The sequence below is a fragment of the Sinocyclocheilus anshuiensis genome, unplaced genomic scaffold (assembly GCF_001515605.1).
Source record: "Sinocyclocheilus anshuiensis isolate Anshui unplaced genomic scaffold, SAMN03320099.WGS_v1.1 scaffold1566, whole genome shotgun sequence".
NCBI classification, from domain to species: domain Eukaryota; kingdom Metazoa; phylum Chordata; class Actinopteri; order Cypriniformes; family Cyprinidae; genus Sinocyclocheilus; species Sinocyclocheilus anshuiensis.
In genome coordinates this window covers 41,717-63,595 of record NW_015546165.1, presented here as the reverse complement: position 1 = coordinate 63,595, position 21,879 = coordinate 41,717, and the positions used below count along the sequence as shown (strand labels likewise).

Sequence of the window (21,879 nt, the reverse complement as noted above, 5' to 3'; positions counted from 1 at the left end):
CTCGATACGCTTTCAACTCGTTTTTTTAGTCTCGAGCAAGACTGTACGACATTCACATTACACGATTTGACTGATTTTTACGTAGAAAGGGCGACAGCGCACCGCATTAAAAGAAATGATCATTCATGTTTTCATAGCCGCTGGCCAAATTCAAAAACGAAACTAAGATTAAATCATCTTTGAGAGCAAGGGGGCCCCCTGGTGTTTCGGGGGCCCTACGCAGCTTGCATATTTTGCGTATAGGGAGGATCGGGTCTGTGCGGACCATCCGCATGGACACAAAAATTCGGCTACATGCGGACAGCATGCGTGGACGTCCATGGACACTTCTGATGTTGAAAATTCGTCACTCGTACTGTCATGGAACGTGGATGGCCGAAGTACACTTTGGATTGAGTTTTGATTGATTTTTAGCATGTTGCTATGCGGTTGCTAAGGTATTTTGATAGATTTTTAGCACATTTCTTTGCGGTTGCGAAAGCTGCTCTTTTGGCTGGACAAAGCATCACAAACAAGCTCAGTTGCCCAGTTCTCGAAAACAGAAAGTGAATCATAACAAATTTTTTTTAAAGAACTCATGTGCATGTCACTTTTACCACACACACCCAACAACAGCGTCCAAACGCACACCGCAGTAAACGCTCAAGGTCTGAGCAGGGCGTGTCTGTGAACTTACAGACCACTGTGGACTTTAATAGAGCCGGTGTTCTGAGGATGGCTGAAACTGCCCACTTCTTCTGTGTAATCCACATACTCAGAGCTTCTGCCCCTGCCAGCGGGCTCAGTGAACAGCTCTATCCGGGGAGGAGTGTAGTCCTGCAAACGCATATAGGAAAACACAGCGGTCACTCCCGTCACTTTTGACCTTCATAAACCGGTTACTGTGTTCAAAACACTTACTCTGATAGCCAGTCGAATTGAGCCAATGACCACAGATGTCTCTTCACCCTCTTCTGCCCATTGATTGGGCAGTTCTATAACTCCTTCCTCTTCCAGAGCGATGCATCGTCCCTCAAATCCTGGTTTCTCATAAAGTATCCAGCTACGACAAGCCAAAATGCAGTTAAAACTAATCTACTGAAAGGCTCATCATCATGCATGTAGTATTTGTTCTCCAGAGATGCCACTTACCATCCTCTGACCACTTTAATAGATATGACACTGGACAGTTGCATGTGAGTGACATCAGGTTGATCCCTGAAGAACTCAAAGGACTGACCGCTGAACTGATGGTGCTCAAATATCACAATCTGACAGGCACAAAACTTCAAATTAGGGCCCAAGTGCACTTTGCTCACATATTGAAAGCATAAATAAAATGTAAACAACTTTGCTCATGCTATGCAAGCAGAGCAGGTTTTAATATCTGAAATTCTCTGTTAGGTCACGAGTTTGAAATGCTGGCAAACCTTTCCAGGTCGCCGGTGGATTCCGCGAGCAGCTGGAATCTGGAAGACAAAACGCCATGGCTTGTTGTGGTTAAGAGAGTAATGCGGGTAATTGGTTTGCAAATGTTTCATAGTATTTAACCAAGCAGACAAAAACATGATCCAATGATAACCCAAAGATTTTGCCCTTTGTACGTTAAAACTTCAAATCTCTCACATTGTCATGTACAAATATGGACATGCATGAAGAACAAGCAGGCATGCAGAGCGATTGCAGCTATGAACAAATATACTTTTGGCATTTACAAAGAAAATCCACATTGGTGATTGACTCATACATTTGGTAGTTCTCTCTGAGGTTTAGCTTGAGGGATTTGAGCCGCTGGAACTACAGGTGCCGGTGGAATCGTATCTTCTGGGATCTTCCCATCAGCAGCCTTATTCAGATCCACTAGGCCAGGTATGAAAGCACTTTCTCTAGCCACCTAACCAGCAAATACACACACAAATAGATACACACATGATTTAGACACTTGTTCACGCTTATGTGCAATGGAGTTCAAATATGTGACATATTTTGGTTGTGAACAACACTATTGTGAATATCTTAGCACTATGGTATATGAATGTATGCAAGTATGTGTTGTTGCTGTGATGAATTAAGTTATGGCTGACCAGTGGGTCGATCTTATTTGTTGGTTGAGCATTTTCAGGTTCCTTTGGAAGAAATTCCTCCAGGAAACTAGGCAACTTGATGTCATCAAAGGAAGGAAGTGGCGGAGGAGCATTAGCATCTCTTACTTTAGTGACGGTGGGATCTACTGGAGTTGTTTTCAGGGTCGGTCCATCAGGTTGCAGAACAACATCAGAACCAGTCTGGGTACTGATGAGAAGTGGTGGGGCATTAGATTCTGTAAACATAGTGACTGTGGGGTCTCTTGAAGTTGTTCTGAGATCAGGTGTCATGGCAGGTTCATCATCCTTGATGGGTTTTAGAACATATTGTGAACCAGACTGTGTATAACTAGATGTTGGAGGAGCTTTAATGTCTGTCAACATGGTGACTGGAGGGTCTAATGAAGTCGTTTTCAAGTCAGGTGTCAGTGTAGGTCCATCATCTTTCATAGGTTTTGGTACAAACAGGGAACTAGTCTGGGTACCATTGGGAGGAGAAGGAGCTTTAGTGTCTGTTAACATAGTGTCTGTGGTGTCTCCTGAAGTTGTTTTGAGGTCAGGTGTCATGGCAAGTCCATCATCCTTGGTAGGTTTTAGAACAACCTGGGAACCAGACTCGGTACAACTAGGTGGAGGAGCATTAGTGTCTGTTAACATGGTGACTGGAGGGTCTGCTGAATTTGTTTTCAAGTCACGTGCCAGGGTAGGTCCATCATCTTTCGTAGGTTTCGGTACAACCTGGGAACTAGTCTGGGTACCTTTGGGAGGAGAGGGAGCGTTAGTGTCTGTTAAAAGAGTGACTGTGGGGTCTCTTGAAGTTGCTTTGAGGTCAGGTATCACGGCAAGCCCAATGTCCTTGCTAGGTTTTAGAATAACCTGAGAACCAGACTGGGTACCACGGCTGTCATTCTTAGCTAGGGTTTGCTCTACTGGGACCAGTTTAGGTGGTTCTGTAGTTGGTGCTAGTTGTGATTGTGGAGGTGCTGTAGACCCAGAACCATCGCTTGGTGATAACAGCCCATCTGAAGGACACTCAGTGGGGCTTAAAAACTCCATTCGTCTCCCTTTGCTGGGACTGCGTAGAATGCTGACAATTGAGCACCTCTCCAAACGAGACGTTGCCTTCAGTGGTTCTGTTCTATTCTCATCTGATCCCTCCTCTTTTTCTCCCTCTTCTTTTTCAGACCCCTTCCTTGCTCTCTGGAAGATCAGGGACCTTGTGAGGATGCTCTCTCGCTTAGGTTTAGTGTCCGCCTCCTTGACTATTGTGGCTTGACTCTTGGATATCGAACTGGGTGCCAGATCCAAAATGAATTCCCTCCTTCGCCTCAAGCCATGCTGGAACTCCTCCGAATCAAAGGGCTTCTCAAAGCGGTCTTCTTTGATGGCAGGCATGGCAAACGGAGGTGTTTGCAGGCGATGTTTGTTATGTTTGCGTTGAGGAAGATTGAACGGCATTGCTAGCCGTTTCACATTTGTAATGAAGTCATCTGGGTCAAACTCTCCCGATGTGTTCAGGAGGTTGGTCTCACTCACAGAGGAGCTGAGCTTAGGTTCCGAAATCAACAGCTTCTTTCTTATAGGACGTTGGTGATCCACATCAAGCCAGCTAGATGGAGAGTCCCTGCTCTGGGAGGAGCTGCCGGGTGCAGTTGGGATTTGTGGAAGGAGAAAGGGTTTGAGGACGAATTCCTTTTTTCTTGTGGATGGATCCTTAGATTTACTGGAGGAGATCTTCTGTTTTGCTGAGACTTCAAGAGCTGAGGGCTTTTCATTAACTGATTCTGGTGAAGGTGTGGTCTTTCCACTGTCATAGTCTGATGGTGATATGGTCTTTTCTTTGGATGAAGGAAGTGGAGTTATATTCTCTCCATTGATAGAGGTTATTGGGAAGGAGGATGACGCTGGTAGTGGCGTGGTCCTTTCATTTTTAGCAGTGATATCAATGGAGACTGGTGGAGGTTTGTTCTTCTCATCACTGGAGCCTAATGAAGCAGAGATTGTCTCAGTGGTTGAAGCTAGTGGAGGTGCAGCATTTTCTTTAGTTGGGGATTTTGCAGGTGTGGTCTTGTCATTAGTTGAAGCTGGTGAAGGTTTGGTCTTTTCATTAGTTGTCTCATTGGTTGAGGCTGGTGGAGGCATAGTCTCTTCATTATTTGTCTTTCTACTAGCTGAGTCTAATGAAGACGTAGTCTTTTCATTAGTTGAAGCTGGTGGAGTTGTAGTCATTTCATTAGTTAAGTCTGATGGAGGTGTGGTCTTGTCATCACCTGAGCCTAATGTAGTGGAGGTAGACTCAACGGTTGATGATGCAGAATGTGTGGTCTTTTCATTACCTAAGCCAGGCAAAGCAGAGATTGTCTCGTTATTTGAGGCTGGTGGAGGCTTCTTCTTTTTATTAGATGAGGCTGGTGATTGTGCGAGCTTTTCATCAGTTGATGCTAGTAGATACATATCTTTTTCATCAGTTGTCTTTCTATCAGCTGAGTCTGAAGGAGGTGTTGTCTTTGCATTAGTTGAGACTGGTAAACTGGAGATGACCTCATTAGTTGAGGCAGGCAGAGGTTTGTTCTCGTCATCACTGGAGCCTAATGAAGCAGAGATTGTCTCAGTTGTTGTTGCTGGTGGAGGTGTAGTCTTTCCTTTAGCTGAGACATGTAAAGTGGAGGTTTTCTCGTTGGTTGAGGCTTGTGGGGAGGTGGTCTTTTCGATAGTCGTCCTTTTGTTAGCTGACTCTGATGGAGTTTTGTTCTTTTCATTAGTTGAGGCAGGCAGAGTTTTGTTCTTGTCATCAGTGGAGCCTAATGAAGCAGAGATTGTCTCAGTTGTTGTTCCTGGTGGAGGTGTAGTCTTTCCTTCAGTTGAGGCAGGTAAAGTGGAGGTTTTCTCATTGGTTGAGGCTTGTGGGGTCTTTTCGATAGTTGTTGGTTTTTCAGGTGTGGTTGTTGCATTGGGTGAGGCTGCTGGGGGAGTGGTCTTTTCATTAGTTGTTTTTTTATTAGCTGAGTTTGATAGAGTTGTGTTGTTGTTATCACTTGAGGCTGGTAAACTGAAGGCCGTATCATCTGTTGAGGCTGGTTTAGCGGTAAACTTTTTACTGACCTGGCCAGACTGCTCGGTGGATGCTTCAGTGGCTTCGGATGAAAATGAGCTCAGAGATAGACTTTCATTATTGGATGGTATTTCAGGTAAGGTATTTCCAAGTATTTCTTCTCCAGACTGCTTAAGACTGTCAGATAACTGATCTCCTGTCTCTACAGAGTGTATATCGCCATTCACTTTGGATGTCGTTTCTGTGCTGGTGATTTTACTCTTGGTTTCTTTGGTGCCTCCCTTTTTAGTTTCAGTGCCAGGCTTTTGTTGTTGCAAATCCCTTTTACTAGATACCGTCTGTGTCTTCTGTTCTTCTCCGCTCTCTGATTGGCTCTGTGGGGGCGGCCCATCTCTTTTGGGACCGCCTCCCTCTGTAGGTGCAATTTGAGGTGAAATTATGCTGTCCATTTGGTCATTTTGGTCCAGTGCAGGGTTTGGTGTTGCCGGTGTCTTGCTTGTAGAAGTGGTGTTTTCTTTAGTCTGATCGGACAATTCAGCGCAAGAGTTTTTCTCAGTAGTCTGAGTTTCTTTGCCTTGACTGGTTGCCATAATTGTTGTGTCTTCCTGTCTCACAGCAGAGGTGTCCTTTGATTTACCTTGTTTTGATTTACCTTCTACTTTCTGCTCGGTTGGCTTTGATGTATTGACTTCATTATGTTTGTGTGTCTCAGTTGTTTCTGTAACAAGGTCGTATTTCTGGTTCTGACTGGTAATCTCAGTCAAACAGTCTTTTTCTTGACTCTTTTGGTTAATCTTTGACAGTCTTTGTGCCGATTTTGAGTTATTTTCAGGGGTGTTTTCCGCTTTAGACACAAACGCAGTGGTGTCTTTCTCAGGTAAGACCAGCGTATCCGTCTCACTCCCTCTGTTTCGCATGGCATCATTCCTAAAGGGTGCAGCGCTGCTATTGGCTGGCTCAGAGGAGTCTTTAGATCTGGCCTCCTTCAGGTCATCTGGGGACGGTGGTTTTTCATGTTTTGTCACAGATGGATCTGGTTTCCCTGACTCTCCAAACAATGAGTTTACAATCAAGTCTCTGTTCCTCTGCTCGTCTCCCTGCTCTCCTTCTGAGCACTGCTTTTTGTTGCTGTTTTTTTGTTTCTCTTTCATTTTTGAGTCGATGTCGGTCCGTATCTTCTCTTTATTTGAGCTGTTCTTTCTGGATATAGAAGGATGTGTATCAGAAGCCACTATCTGTGCTTCAAAGTCACCGCTATTCCCTCTCTCCTCATCCTTGCTTTTCACTTCTGTAGGAACTTTTGTGTCAGCATGTGAAGTCTTCTTTGAGTCAGATTTTTTCTTTGTGCTTTGCATAATTTCTGCTGCTTTCTCCAACTTCGGAGGAACTGTAGGTTTTTTGCTTGCGACCTCCCCAGCAGAGTTGGGTCTTTCTTTATTAGAAGTGCTCGGCTCTGTGGTCTTTACCACGTCTCTTGCATCTACAAGAGGTTTGTCCTTGTTGTCCTTGACCTCCTGTTTACCTTGACCCATTTCTTGTTTAGTGGGGCTCAGCAGATCTTTGCCTCGACGTTTTTTCGATCGCGTGCCTGTCCGGTTTGGTGATTTCACCTGCGGTGTCTCATCAGTAGGTGATGAAACCGTCGGGAGAGAATCTGCCTCTTTATTCCCAATGTTTGAGTCACTTGTGCTCTCTAACAATGCAGGTGTTGCATTGTAGGATTTAGAGTCTGTTTGATCTATAGTTAAATGAGGTTTGGATTTAACCTTTGGCTCTCCGCTGGTATCCGTCTTTGCTGTAGATTTTTCAAAACGTCCAGAATAAGATATTTCAGCCGTTTTTGAATGTCCTTCGTTCAACGTACGACCAGACGGCAACGTCAGCTTCTGTTCCCCCCTTCGCCCCGCGCTGAGATTCTTCGCCCTCTCTTTAACCGTTTGGTTTGGAGGTGCAGAACTGGACCGCGTTCCGGCATGTTCTGTGAAATCTCTGAGACGACTGGCCACATTTCGAGCTGGAGAAATATCCAGGCGAAGCAGGTTTGTGGAGCTACTAACTGCACTGGTGGCTCCTCTCTCGAACAGACTGATTTTGTCTGCGATTCGGGCCTTGTGATGACTGGACTTTACATTGGTGCCGTCTACTCTGTCCTCTGGAAATCTGTAAAATATCAAAGAATAAAGGTCAAAACTGGTTCAAATATCAAGTTCACAAGTCCCCAGGAGTTAATGAAGAAATTTTTATTTATTTTTTTTACCATTTTTGTAATTTGCACTATTGATGACGTACAATTTTATATCTACACTGTTATATGTATAAATTTTTTTCCCCCAATTTTTTTCAATTGTTTTTTTTTTATTTACTTATATATATATATATGTGAATCATAACAAATTTTTTTTAAAGAACTCATGTGCATGTCACTTTTACCACACACACCCAACAACAGCGTCCAAACGCACACCGCAGTAAACGCTCAAGGTCTGAGCAGGGCGTGTCTGTGAACTTACAGACCACTGTGGACTTTAATAGAGCCGGTGTTCTGAGGATGGCTGAAACTGCCCACTTCTTCTGTGTAATCCACATACTCAGAGCTTCTGCCCCTGCCAGCGGGCTCAGTGAACAGCTCTATCCGGGGAGGAGTGTAGTCCTGCAAACGCATATAGGAAAACACAGCGGTCACTCCCGTCACTTTTGACCTTCATAAACCGGTTACTGTGTTCAAAACACTTACTCTGATAGCCAGTCGAATTGAGCCAATGACCACAGATGTCTCTTCACCCTCTTCTGCCCATTGATTGGGCAGTTCTATAACTCCTTCCTCTTCCAGAGCGATGCATCGTCCCTCAAATCCTGGTTTCTCATAAAGTATCCAGCTACGACAAGCCAAAATGCAGTTAAAACTAATCTACTGAAAGGCTCATCATCATGCATGTAGTATTTGTTCTCCAGAGATGCCACTTACCATCCTCTGACCACTTTAATAGATATGACACTGGACAGTTGCATGTGAGTGACATCAGGTTGATCCCTGAAGAACTCAAAGGACTGACCGCTGAACTGATGGTGCTCAAATATCACAATCTGACAGGCACAAAACTTCAAATTAGGGCCCAAGTGCACTTTGCTCACATATTGAAAGCATAAATAAAATGTAAACAACTTTGCTCATGCTATGCAAGCAGAGCAGGTTTTAATATCTGAAATTCTCTGTTAGGTCACGAGTTTGAAATGCTGGCAAACCTTTCCAGGTCGCCGGTGGATTCCGCGAGCAGCTGGAATCTGGAAGACAAAACGCCATGGCTTGTTGTGGTTAAGAGAGTAATGCGGGTAATTGGTTTGCAAATGTTTCATAGTATTTAACCAAGCAGACAAAAACATGATCCAATGATAACCCAAAGATTTTGCCCTTTGTACGTTAAAACTTCAAATCTCTCACATTGTCATGTACAAATATGGACATGCATGAAGAACAAGCAGGCATGCAGAGCGATTGCAGCTATGAACAAATATACTTTTGGCATTTACAAAGAAAATCCACATTGGTGATTGACTCATACATTTGGTAGTTCTCTCTGAGGTTTAGCTTGAGGGATTTGAGCCGCTGGAACTACAGGTGCCGGTGGAATCGTATCTTCTGGGATCTTCCCATCAGCAGCCTTATTCAGATCCACTAGGCCAGGTATGAAAGCACTTTCTCTAGCCACCTAACCAGCAAATACACACACAAATAGATACACACATGATTTAGACACTTGTTCACGCTTATGTGCAATGGAGTTCAAATATGTGACATATTTTGGTTGTGAACAACACTATTGTGAATATCTTAGCACTATGGTATATGAATGTATGCAAGTATGTGTTGTTGCTGTGATGAATTAAGTTATGGCTGACCAGTGGGTCGATCTTATTTGTTGGTTGAGCATTTTCAGGTTCCTTTGGAAGAAATTCCTCCAGGAAACTAGGCAACTTGATGTCATCAAAGGAAGGAAGTGGCGGAGGAGCATTAGCATCTCTTACTTTAGTGACGGTGGGATCTACTGGAGTTGTTTTCAGGGTCGGTCCATCAGGTTGCAGAACAACATCAGAACCAGTCTGGGTACTGATGAGAAGTGGTGGGGCATTAGATTCTGTAAACATAGTGACTGTGGGGTCTCTTGAAGTTGTTCTGAGATCAGGTGTCATGGCAGGTTCATCATCCTTGATGGGTTTTAGAACATATTGTGAACCAGACTGTGTATAACTAGATGTTGGAGGAGCTTTAATGTCTGTCAACATGGTGACTGGAGGGTCTAATGAAGTCGTTTTCAAGTCAGGTGTCAGTGTAGGTCCATCATCTTTCATAGGTTTTGGTACAAACAGGGAACTAGTCTGGGTACCATTGGGAGGAGAAGGAGCTTTAGTGTCTGTTAACATAGTGTCTGTGGTGTCTCCTGAAGTTGTTTTGAGGTCAGGTGTCATGGCAAGTCCATCATCCTTGGTAGGTTTTAGAACAACCTGGGAACCAGACTCGGTACAACTAGGTGGAGGAGCATTAGTGTCTGTTAACATGGTGACTGGAGGGTCTGCTGAATTTGTTTTCAAGTCACGTGCCAGGGTAGGTCCATCATCTTTCGTAGGTTTCGGTACAACCTGGGAACTAGTCTGGGTACCTTTGGGAGGAGAGGGAGCGTTAGTGTCTGTTAAAAGAGTGACTGTGGGGTCTCTTGAAGTTGCTTTGAGGTCAGGTATCACGGCAAGCCCAATGTCCTTGCTAGGTTTTAGAATAACCTGAGAACCAGACTGGGTACCACGGCTGTCATTCTTAGCTAGGGTTTGCTCTACTGGGACCAGTTTAGGTGGTTCTGTAGTTGGTGCTAGTTGTGATTGTGGAGGTGCTGTAGACCCAGAACCATCGCTTGGTGATAACAGCCCATCTGAAGGACACTCAGTGGGGCTTAAAAACTCCATTCGTCTCCCTTTGCTGGGACTGCGTAGAATGCTGACAATTGAGCACCTCTCCAAACGAGACGTTGCCTTCAGTGGTTCTGTTCTATTCTCATCTGATCCCTCCTCTTTTTCTCCCTCTTCTTTTTCAGACCCCTTCCTTGCTCTCTGGAAGATCAGGGACCTTGTGAGGATGCTCTCTCGCTTAGGTTTAGTGTCCGCCTCCTTGACTATTGTGGCTTGACTCTTGGATATCGAACTGGGTGCCAGATCCAAAATGAATTCCCTCCTTCGCCTCAAGCCATGCTGGAACTCCTCCGAATCAAAGGGCTTCTCAAAGCGGTCTTCTTTGATGGCAGGCATGGCAAACGGAGGTGTTTGCAGGCGATGTTTGTTATGTTTGCGTTGAGGAAGATTGAACGGCATTGCTAGCCGTTTCACATTTGTAATGAAGTCATCTGGGTCAAACTCTCCCGATGTGTTCAGGAGGTTGGTCTCACTCACAGAGGAGCTGAGCTTAGGTTCCGAAATCAACAGCTTCTTTCTTATAGGACGTTGGTGATCCACATCAAGCCAGCTAGATGGAGAGTCCCTGCTCTGGGAGGAGCTGCCGGGTGCAGTTGGGATTTGTGGAAGGAGAAAGGGTTTGAGGACGAATTCCTTTTTTCTTGTGGATGGATCCTTAGATTTACTGGAGGAGATCTTCTGTTTTGCTGAGACTTCAAGAGCTGAGGGCTTTTCATTAACTGATTCTGGTGAAGGTGTGGTCTTTCCACTGTCATAGTCTGATGGTGATATGGTCTTTTCTTTGGATGAAGGAAGTGGAGTTATATTCTCTCCATTGATAGAGGTTATTGGGAAGGAGGATGACGCTGGTAGTGGCGTGGTCCTTTCATTTTTAGCAGTGATATCAATGGAGACTGGTGGAGGTTTGTTCTTCTCATCACTGGAGCCTAATGAAGCAGAGATTGTCTCAGTGGTTGAAGCTAGTGGAGGTGCAGCATTTTCTTTAGTTGGGGATTTTGCAGGTGTGGTCTTGTCATTAGTTGAAGCTGGTGAAGGTTTGGTCTTTTCATTAGTTGTCTCATTGGTTGAGGCTGGTGGAGGCATAGTCTCTTCATTATTTGTCTTTCTACTAGCTGAGTCTAATGAAGACGTAGTCTTTTCATTAGTTGAAGCTGGTGGAGTTGTAGTCATTTCATTAGTTAAGTCTGATGGAGGTGTGGTCTTGTCATCACCTGAGCCTAATGTAGTGGAGGTAGACTCAACGGTTGATGATGCAGAATGTGTGGTCTTTTCATTACCTAAGCCAGGCAAAGCAGAGATTGTCTCGTTATTTGAGGCTGGTGGAGGCTTCTTCTTTTTATTAGATGAGGCTGGTGATTGTGCGAGCTTTTCATCAGTTGATGCTAGTAGATACATATCTTTTTCATCAGTTGTCTTTCTATCAGCTGAGTCTGAAGGAGGTGTTGTCTTTGCATTAGTTGAGACTGGTAAACTGGAGATGACCTCATTAGTTGAGGCAGGCAGAGGTTTGTTCTCGTCATCACTGGAGCCTAATGAAGCAGAGATTGTCTCAGTTGTTGTTGCTGGTGGAGGTGTAGTCTTTCCTTTAGCTGAGACATGTAAAGTGGAGGTTTTCTCGTTGGTTGAGGCTTGTGGGGAGGTGGTCTTTTCGATAGTCGTCCTTTTGTTAGCTGACTCTGATGGAGTTTTGTTCTTTTCATTAGTTGAGGCAGGCAGAGTTTTGTTCTTGTCATCAGTGGAGCCTAATGAAGCAGAGATTGTCTCAGTTGTTGTTCCTGGTGGAGGTGTAGTCTTTCCTTCAGTTGAGGCAGGTAAAGTGGAGGTTTTCTCATTGGTTGAGGCTTGTGGGGTCTTTTCGATAGTTGTTGGTTTTTCAGGTGTGGTTGTTGCATTGGGTGAGGCTGCTGGGGGAGTGGTCTTTTCATTAGTTGTTTTTTTATTAGCTGAGTTTGATAGAGTTGTGTTGTTGTTATCACTTGAGGCTGGTAAACTGAAGGCCGTATCATCTGTTGAGGCTGGTTTAGCGGTAAACTTTTTACTGACCTGGCCAGACTGCTCGGTGGATGCTTCAGTGGCTTCGGATGAAAATGAGCTCAGAGATAGACTTTCATTATTGGATGGTATTTCAGGTAAGGTATTTCCAAGTATTTCTTCTCCAGACTGCTTAAGACTGTCAGATAACTGATCTCCTGTCTCTACAGAGTGTATATCGCCATTCACTTTGGATGTCGTTTCTGTGCTGGTGATTTTACTCTTGGTTTCTTTGGTGCCTCCCTTTTTAGTTTCAGTGCCAGGCTTTTGTTGTTGCAAATCCCTTTTACTAGATACCGTCTGTGTCTTCTGTTCTTCTCCGCTCTCTGATTGGCTCTGTGGGGGCGGCCCATCTCTTTTGGGACCGCCTCCCTCTGTAGGTGCAATTTGAGGTGAAATTATGCTGTCCATTTGGTCATTTTGGTCCAGTGCAGGGTTTGGTGTTGCCGGTGTCTTGCTTGTAGAAGTGGTGTTTTCTTTAGTCTGATCGGACAATTCAGCGCAAGAGTTTTTCTCAGTAGTCTGAGTTTCTTTGCCTTGACTGGTTGCCATAATTGTTGTGTCTTCCTGTCTCACAGCAGAGGTGTCCTTTGATTTACCTTGTTTTGATTTACCTTCTACTTTCTGCTCGGTTGGCTTTGATGTATTGACTTCATTATGTTTGTGTGTCTCAGTTGTTTCTGTAACAAGGTCGTATTTCTGGTTCTGACTGGTAATCTCAGTCAAACAGTCTTTTTCTTGACTCTTTTGGTTAATCTTTGACAGTCTTTGTGCCGATTTTGAGTTATTTTCAGGGGTGTTTTCCGCTTTAGACACAAACGCAGTGGTGTCTTTCTCAGGTAAGACCAGCGTATCCGTCTCACTCCCTCTGTTTCGCATGGCATCATTCCTAAAGGGTGCAGCGCTGCTATTGGCTGGCTCAGAGGAGTCTTTAGATCTGGCCTCCTTCAGGTCATCTGGGGACGGTGGTTTTTCATGTTTTGTCACAGATGGATCTGGTTTCCCTGACTCTCCAAACAATGAGTTTACAATCAAGTCTCTGTTCCTCTGCTCGTCTCCCTGCTCTCCTTCTGAGCACTGCTTTTTGTTGCTGTTTTTTTGTTTCTCTTTCATTTTTGAGTCGATGTCGGTCCGTATCTTCTCTTTATTTGAGCTGTTCTTTCTGGATATAGAAGGATGTGTATCAGAAGCCACTATCTGTGCTTCAAAGTCACCGCTATTCCCTCTCTCCTCATCCTTGCTTTTCACTTCTGTAGGAACTTTTGTGTCAGCATGTGAAGTCTTCTTTGAGTCAGATTTTTTCTTTGTGCTTTGCATAATTTCTGCTGCTTTCTCCAACTTCGGAGGAACTGTAGGTTTTTTGCTTGCGACCTCCCCAGCAGAGTTGGGTCTTTCTTTATTAGAAGTGCTCGGCTCTGTGGTCTTTACCACGTCTCTTGCATCTACAAGAGGTTTGTCCTTGTTGTCCTTGACCTCCTGTTTACCTTGACCCATTTCTTGTTTAGTGGGGCTCAGCAGATCTTTGCCTCGACGTTTTTTCGATCGCGTGCCTGTCCGGTTTGGTGATTTCACCTGCGGTGTCTCATCAGTAGGTGATGAAACCGTCGGGAGAGAATCTGCCTCTTTATTCCCAATGTTTGAGTCACTTGTGCTCTCTAACAATGCAGGTGTTGCATTGTAGGATTTAGAGTCTGTTTGATCTATAGTTAAATGAGGTTTGGATTTAACCTTTGGCTCTCCGCTGGTATCCGTCTTTGCTGTAGATTTTTCAAAACGTCCAGAATAAGATATTTCAGCCGTTTTTGAATGTCCTTCGTTCAACGTACGACCAGACGGCAACGTCAGCTTCTGTTCCCCCCTTCGCCCCGCGCTGAGATTCTTCGCCCTCTCTTTAACCGTTTGGTTTGGAGGTGCAGAACTGGACCGCGTTCCGGCATGTTCTGTGAAATCTCTGAGACGACTGGCCACATTTCGAGCTGGAGAAATATCCAGGCGAAGCAGGTTTGTGGAGCTACTAACTGCACTGGTGGCTCCTCTCTCGAACAGACTGATTTTGTCTGCGATTCGGGCCTTGTGATGACTGGACTTTACATTGGTGCCGTCTACTCTGTCCTCTGGAAATCTGTAAAATATCAAAGAATAAAGGTCAAAACTGGTTCAAATATCAAGTTCACAAGTCCCCAGGAGTTAATGAAGAAATTTTTATTTATTTTTTTTACCATTTTTGTAATTTGCACTATTGATGACGTACAATTTTATATCTACACTGTTATATGTATAAATTTTTTTCCCCCAATTTTTTTCAATTGTTTTTTTTTTATTTACTTATATATATATATATATATATATATATATATATATTATAAACTGTATATGTTTTTTGTTATTCCCCCCCCCTTTCTCTCTCTCTCTTTGTAACAAGAGGTTAGTCTTAGCCACACCCACATATTAACCAGCTGTCTTTGATGATTCATTAATTAACACCAGTTTAAGAATACCTGTCTGAGCAAATGATGTGTGTCCTGAAGAAGGCTGTTTTGCCGAAACGCATAGATCTACTTTTAACTAGTTGTAATGATTTAAGCCCAGTTCATTTTTCATTTCATTTTTATTTCACCACGTGAGTGCCTTGGAAGTATTTCGTCTACATAATCAAGTTCACATTATTCATATTAGCATCCACTCCCTTTGTTAGCTGTTGACTCATTGTCTTTCTTTCCACTTTCTCTCGCTTTGTCTACTCTTCAGTTCTTTCTCTGCTTGCTTCTCTGCAAGCCACAAATCCATTAAGAAACTGAATTCCCCTTCTTTGCAGGGTTTCTGCAAGATTTATGAAGGCAAATTTAAGACTTCTTAAAGAAAGTTAAGGAATAAGTTAAAGGGAACACAATTCTAAAAATGTAAACGTCTGAGAACAAAATTAGTTGAATTAGCAAGACTTCAAAGTATGAAAATACAACTTCCAGCAGGTCTCCATTGCTTTTTGATTCCTTTTACACACAAAAAATAGTTCAACTATGGAAATCACTCTTAATGTACCTTTTGATCACACTGCAAAAAAAGTATAATGTTCTTTTTGTATTTTTGTCATTTTCCAGTGCAAATGTCTAAAAAAATCAAATCAAGTTGGATGCTAAAAAGATATATGAAGTCTTGTTTTTTTGAGAAATGTATACAAATGGGGTGAATTTATGATAAAGGACAAATATCAGCCCACAAGCTCAGAAATATCAACTTAATTCAAAAGGAAAACAAGTTTTAATTCCCCATTGACAGATTTGTTCTTGCTTTAGGCGTAAACTCACTTAATTTTGTTCAGTTCATTTCTTCACTTAGTATCTCCAGTAAATGTATCTTGATTTAAGGATGTTTAGATATTTGTACTGGAAAACAAGACAGAAATACTGACATTTGCATTGCGTGCAACACTGCCATGATTTTATGAATTTAAGACTTTCTGCTCCAATTTAAGACCTTGATTTGTGGAAGGGGCGAATTATACTTTAATATACGTCAAAATATCTCCTTTTGTTTTCAGCAAAAGAAAACCGTAGCAGGTTGGAATGGCGGTTATTTTTAGGTGAACTATCCCTTTAAGAGCTGCTGATGCATACAGAAGAAAAATGCAAGGCTGACATCTAGAAAAACTGGCATTTAACTATGTAAACACTTAATTGTTATGAAAAAGCTCTTTTCAATGCAGATAGCTCGTGGAACCAGGTCAGGATCATTAACCAGCAGGTTATTTTTAATGTTTACAGCCCAGAGGAATGACAAGTACCTGATAGCCAACTAAGAGAACGTATTTCACAACATGACGCATGATGCTTTGTCCTGATAATCTTTAAGAAAGATTTCCGACGCTTCCGATTCAAGTCCAAACAGCAACTTTTGCATTAAAAGGCTCTCAGATCAAATCAAACCCAAGATTATTGTACGTTATTCCTGTAAGCACAGCGATAAACAGGTCAAACAGGTAAATTTACCTGGCTCTTTCATCAGATCTCGGCCGTTTGGTGTCTTTAAAAGTCAGATTTTGTTCTTCATTTTGGTCCTCCGAGGCGACCACCACCTTTTTAGCGAAGACCACCTCGCTGTGAGACACTTTGATGCTCCTGCGTTTGGATTCGGCGCTCTCCGTCAGCCTCACCACCCGTTCCTCGTCCATATCTGAATAAACCAGCGCCGCTTGGACGAGCGAATCCGGCGAGTTCGGCAAATCAGCGTCTTCGCTCAGGCTCGCTTGGGCCCATTCCTCTCGGACGACATCCTCACGGTTACCTGAGTTTGGCACTTCTGCTCCGGAGGCTCCTGGAAGGCTGTTTGCCGCCTCAAAAGCTGAGTCAGCGCATGCTTTCCGCGGGCCGCTCGTCAAACTGGTTGCTTCAGGGCTTTCAGGTTGGGGATTGGTTGGGGATTTAGCTCCGCCCCCATCTCCGTGAGAGCTCCGCCTCCTCCTGCCAGATCTCCTCCGTCCCATTTGTTCAAAGAGTTCAGGTGGCCTTCTCCTCTCAAGCGACCGACTGCGTTCGAGTCTCAGATGTTTGGCATTCCGGTCGAGGGTTGGGCTCGCCTCTGCGGGATCTGTCTCGTCTGCTCTGGTTTCTCCGTGGTCCTCCTCTTGCTGTGTTTGGGACGTGGGATCATCTCTGCCCCAACCCCACGACAGCCAGCTCCCGATGCGACTCAACACCCCTGGGCTGCGCTCCTGTGGACTCTCAGCCTGCAAACACACACACAAACACATGTGAAATCCTGAGAGTCTGATCTGTAACACACACCAGGGGCAGAAATTAAGGGGCAAAATTTGCCCCCGGAAATTAACCTGCATAATTACCTTATGCATATGTGTTATTTTTATCTCAAATATTTACATTTGTGACCCTGGAGCACAAAAGCAGTCTTAAGTCGCTGGGGTATATTTGTAGCAATAGCCGACAATACATTGTATGGGTCAAAATTATAAATTTTTCTTTTATGTCATTAAGGATATTAAGTAAAGATCATGTCCCATGAAGATATTTTGTAAACTTCCTACCGTAAATATATCAAAACTTCATTTTTGATTAGTAATATGCATTGCTAAGAACTTAATTTGAACAACTTTAAAGATGATTTTCTCAATATTTAGATTTTTTTGCTCCCTCAGATTCCAGATTTTCAAATAGTTGTATCTCAGCCAAATATTGTCCGATTCTAACAAACCATACATCAATGGAAAGCTTATTTATTCAGCTTTCAGATTTTGCATAAATCCCAATTTCGTAAAATTGACCCTTATGACTGGTTCTGTGGTCCAGGGTCACATTTAACCGGTTACTTTAATCATTCACATGTATATAGACTGTTACATCAACAAAAGCCATCGTTACACTGCAGATGTGGAACAGAACCGGCATCTGACATGGCATTTATGGGCGCTTTCGAAGCACTGCTTCACGAAGCTTCGAAACCTTTGTGAATGGTTTCGAATCAGTGCTTCGGAGCGCATATCAAACTGCCAAAGTCACATGATTTCAGCAAATGAGGCTTAGTTTCGAAATTTCAATGGTTCAGTTGAACCGGTTTTTACCAGATCTCAGATCGGTTTGATAAATTTGTAGACATTTTTAATGATTCATTAATTAAAAAAGAAGTTAATAGTTCCTGATTGGCCTGTTTAGACAAGTCCTCCATAAAACAAACAAAACGAGTTTTGTTGTTGTATGGTGTTTCGAGTGCCCGGAACAGTTAATAATTTTGCGAAGCAATTGGTTCAATTGATACAAAGCTTCGAAAAGGTTTGTTTCCCCCATCACTGGTTAATTGCTCTTAACTTGTTCATTAAATGCTAACATGCTAATTGGAAATGCTTTGAATGAGTAAACCAATATAAACTAAGCTCATGCTCGAAATTATAGTCTAAAGTTAAAAAAACAGAGATTTTCACCAAATAACGTTGCAAATCAGAGCCAAAATTGGTGCAAAAGTCGACTACGTCAGCCTTAATTCTTGGAAACAAAGTTGCAGGATTTTGAAAAATGTAAAACATATAGGATGCAAAACCCTAAATGTCTAATATTCTGCACTATTTCTAGGTCACTGATGAGTCTGATCATGCAAGTGCTGCTGTCATCAAAGCAAAAGACCAAACACAAAAACATTCTCAAACTCATGGTCATTTTTCAATTCAACTTTTCGCTCAAATTGTGGTTATCGTGTAGTTTGTGATGAAAAACAGCATTCAGAAATGCAACATAGAAGCATTTGCACAAGCAAAGCCCACTAATCTGCCATTTAATCAGCCTCAGCTTACAGTTGTTAGTAAAAAACAAAAACAGACACATAAATCCCTCAATATAACTATGCTAAACACAGTTTCTGGTACTAAAACGGTGATAACCATCACTGTCATTGAAGCTTAAAAGGATAGTTTCAACAAAAAATGAAAATTCTGCTAAACAGCCATTGACTTCCATAGCATGGGGGAAAAAAGCCAGACAATGGCTACCGCCAACTATTTGGTTACCAGCATTCTTCAAAGTATATTTTTATCAGAGTATCAGAAGGAAGAAACTCATACAGGTTTTGGGACAACCTTTTTTTTTTTTTTGGTGTACTGTCACTTTAAGGAGAAATGGCGTCATATTCTAAAACAAGTATTTTGGGAATGGCTAATAAAAGAAGGCATTATTCAAAGTTTAACTTTATGTCTAATAACTTTGATCAAAGTGTTCTCGCTCTATAGAAATACAGTCTGAGAGAACAGACGCGAATGAAACATTTCGTTACAGTTACAGGACTGAGAACAAATAAAAACGAGGAAAAGTATGAATAGGAAACAAAGTGCATGCTATTCTCAAATGTCGTTCTACAGAATCTCATGCAGTCATTAGGCTGATATTCATCAGAGCTGTTGAGAAACTCACGGTCTGCGGCGAGCGAAACACCCAGAGGAGCGCGTCTTTCGTGAAGTGATCCAGCCCTGCGGCTCAGCGGAGCTCCGGATCGATCAAAGCGATCAGACGAGCGGCTCATTAACGGAGGCTTCGGGCGATGGTTAATTATGAGTGCGCTGCAGCACGCGCGCGGAGAGAGACGGAGGGAGGCAGAGCTGGATTGGGTTTCAGAGGATCAGATGAACCGAATCCAACACAATGAACAAGAGCACATTCAGAAACGCGTTTCCAAGCTCCCAAAGCGAATTTACATAGCCTACATTTCACAACAACAACGATGCTCAGTTCAGCACACATGCGCTATTGTTCAGTTATTATACGCTTATTAAATATACATAAATAACTGTTTTCATTATTATGATGCTTAGTTTGATTTGGAAAAATCTGAAACGTTTACAGCACATCATCTCTCTTTAAAGCACGTGTAAACAATGTTTTAAAAGTTGCTACAATATCAAACAGTATACACGTTCTACGTTTATGGAATCTTCTTATATTTGATAAACATTCAAAGCATTCTTTGGATTTCTCAACATTCTCAAAAGTCTCATTTGTAGCTACTTGATGAACGTTCTAGGAAACGCTTTCTGTAACCTTTGAATACCATTCTAAGCATGACAGGAATACTGCACATTTGATTAACATTCCTAGGATATTACAAATAAATGTTTAAATAATGTTTTATATATTGGGTGAGTAGAACATCATGCAAAACGTTTTTGCAACCTTTAAACAACGTTCTAACCATGACAAGAAAACTGCACATTTTAACGTTTTAGCGACATGTTAAAACAATGTTCCCACAACGTTTTCATCACCTAAATTTGTAACCTGGAACCTGTAGATGTTTTTTTTTTTAAAGAACAGCAGGTTAAGTGAAACCTGCAAAACTCTTGTGGTATAATTTCCTAAGGATAATAATCAAGATATTTAGATCAAATCCACGCATGCATGCATTCGCCTCGTCCATTATTAAAACAAATGCAGAGAGACTCACAGCTGTTGAAAGTATCGCTGGAGATGAATCATATCAGATGGATCTGATGCTGGAGTTCTCGTGTAAAGAAAGAGAAAGCTCAAACGCCCGCGCTAATTATTTACCTGAGCGTCACACCCACAGCTTTAATGCTCAAGTACAGACCTGTTCAGACGGATTCTCACTCAAACACAAACCCATTCTGACCAGTCAAGTGTGTAAACAAGGAGAAACGTGCCAGCTTACCATGATCCAGCGGGTCAGGACATCAGCATCAGCTCCTGAAGAAATCTCACCCACTTTATATGCTCACAAACCCGAATAATGTCACCTGTGTGAGTCCACTGTCAGAGGAACAGGTGTGAGGCCAGAGAACGCGACAGGTATGACGGCTGTTGTGCAACGACACACACACACACTGAATTATTAATGCATGCAGGCCTCCACACCCACGGTTAGACTTTGGCGTCGACACCAGAGTCTAAGTGCTTTAATGAGCAGGGAAACAAATGAAGAATCTCGCAGCGTTCACACGCGTCTTTGGAAACTTGCTTCGACTTGATGTTTTTACAGCGTGACAGACTGGTTAATGAAGTTTCCCTTTCATGGGAACTTCGAACTGCGTCCTCTAGGTTCCCCATAGCGACCCCTAGAGGACGCAGTGTCTCATTCCCTACTCAGGGAACCATGGTTACATAAGTAACCTGAGACGTTCCCTTTCACGGGAACTTCGAACTGCGTCCTCTAGGTTCCCCATAGCGACCCCTAGAGGACGCAGTGTCTCATTCCCTACTCAGGGAACCATGGTTACATAAGTAACCTGAGACGTTCCCTTTCACGGGAACTTCGAACTGCGTCCTCTAGGTTCCCCATAGCGACCCCTAGAGGACGCAGTGTCTCATTCCCTACTCAGGGAACCATGGTTACATAAGTAACCTGAGATGTTTTTGGGTCATTAGTCTACTCTCCAATGGCTGCTTTCATTTCACCTGCAAGAGGAATATATTAAAAAAGCACATGTATTTGTAACAAAACTAGTAACTCAAGCCTGGTCCTGGACAGCGAATGCAGTTTTGCAGAAATGAATGAGTCAGTAATAACCAGCAAGAAATATGTATTGGTGGATCTTCAGTTGTGCATCCGAGTATTGATATAACATATGTGTAATACATTTTAGAACGTATTTTTAATTGTATTTCATCTTGTATGTGTCTTTGTGTTTGCTATTTTGGCCATTTTACATTTATTATGCTGTTATTTATTTATACTGGGCTCTCCGCAAAACAGATATACATGCAAGTTATATTTGCATATTCCCGCGCTTCTAAAAATGATTCTAAAAATGTCTTGCGCTGAACTTTAAAACGCCATTTCACCTGTGTTTGAGTGTATATATATATATATATACACATACACACCCATAATAAGGCAAAACAAGCAGAACTTCCAAAAAAAAAGTGCACAATTCCCAGCTTTGTTTTGCTAACGTTCCCATTTAGTTATGAAAACATTATTTCTTTATGTTCTCTGAACATTCAAAACGTCCATGCGAACGTTAAGGGAACATTCCATTTAGTTTTGCAAACATTATAGGAACGTTACATTACAAGTAGTAACATTTAAAAAAAAAAACATTAGATGAATGTCCAACTAAAACATTTAAGGAAGAAAAAAACATTCCATTAATGATGTAGATATACACCCACGTTTTGAGACCAGATGACTGAACAAACGTTCTATAGTATGAAGGTTAGCCTACTGGAGGAAGGTTTGCTGCTGCTATGGCGCCTGTAAGATTAACTCTCATTTACAGTAGAGCTGGAAAAACGGATGTTTAACCCTTTCCTCAATACATCACATTCA

The 21,879-nt window shown here is 42.6% G+C and overlaps 1 protein-coding gene across 1 annotated transcript in view; it reads right to left on the bottom strand.

Moving 5' to 3' along the window:
- Nucleotides 1-20,344, bottom strand: part of LOC107701355 (uncharacterized) — a 36,830-nt gene extending 16,486 nt beyond the window's left edge. Inside the window, exons 1-14 of the mRNA XM_016503343.1 lie at nucleotides 20,263-20,344; nucleotides 16,089-16,825; nucleotides 9,013-14,224; nucleotides 8,676-8,822; nucleotides 8,359-8,397; nucleotides 8,081-8,199; nucleotides 7,850-7,991; nucleotides 7,626-7,765; nucleotides 2,064-7,305; nucleotides 1,727-1,873; nucleotides 1,410-1,448; nucleotides 1,132-1,250; nucleotides 901-1,042; nucleotides 677-816 (exon numbers count right to left, since the gene is read on the bottom strand). Coding sequence (XP_016358829.1) covers nucleotides 677-816; nucleotides 901-1,042; nucleotides 1,132-1,250; nucleotides 1,410-1,448; nucleotides 1,727-1,873; nucleotides 2,064-7,305; nucleotides 7,626-7,765; nucleotides 7,850-7,991; nucleotides 8,081-8,199; nucleotides 8,359-8,397; nucleotides 8,676-8,822; nucleotides 9,013-14,224; nucleotides 16,089-16,825; nucleotides 20,263-20,265 — 12,368 coding nt within the window. The 5' untranslated portion in view covers nucleotides 20,266-20,344. The remainder of the gene's footprint in view (nucleotides 1-676; nucleotides 817-900; nucleotides 1,043-1,131; nucleotides 1,251-1,409; nucleotides 1,449-1,726; nucleotides 1,874-2,063; nucleotides 7,306-7,625; nucleotides 7,766-7,849; nucleotides 7,992-8,080; nucleotides 8,200-8,358; nucleotides 8,398-8,675; nucleotides 8,823-9,012; nucleotides 14,225-16,088; nucleotides 16,826-20,262) is intronic.
- Nucleotides 20,345-21,879: the final 1,535 nt, after the last annotated feature.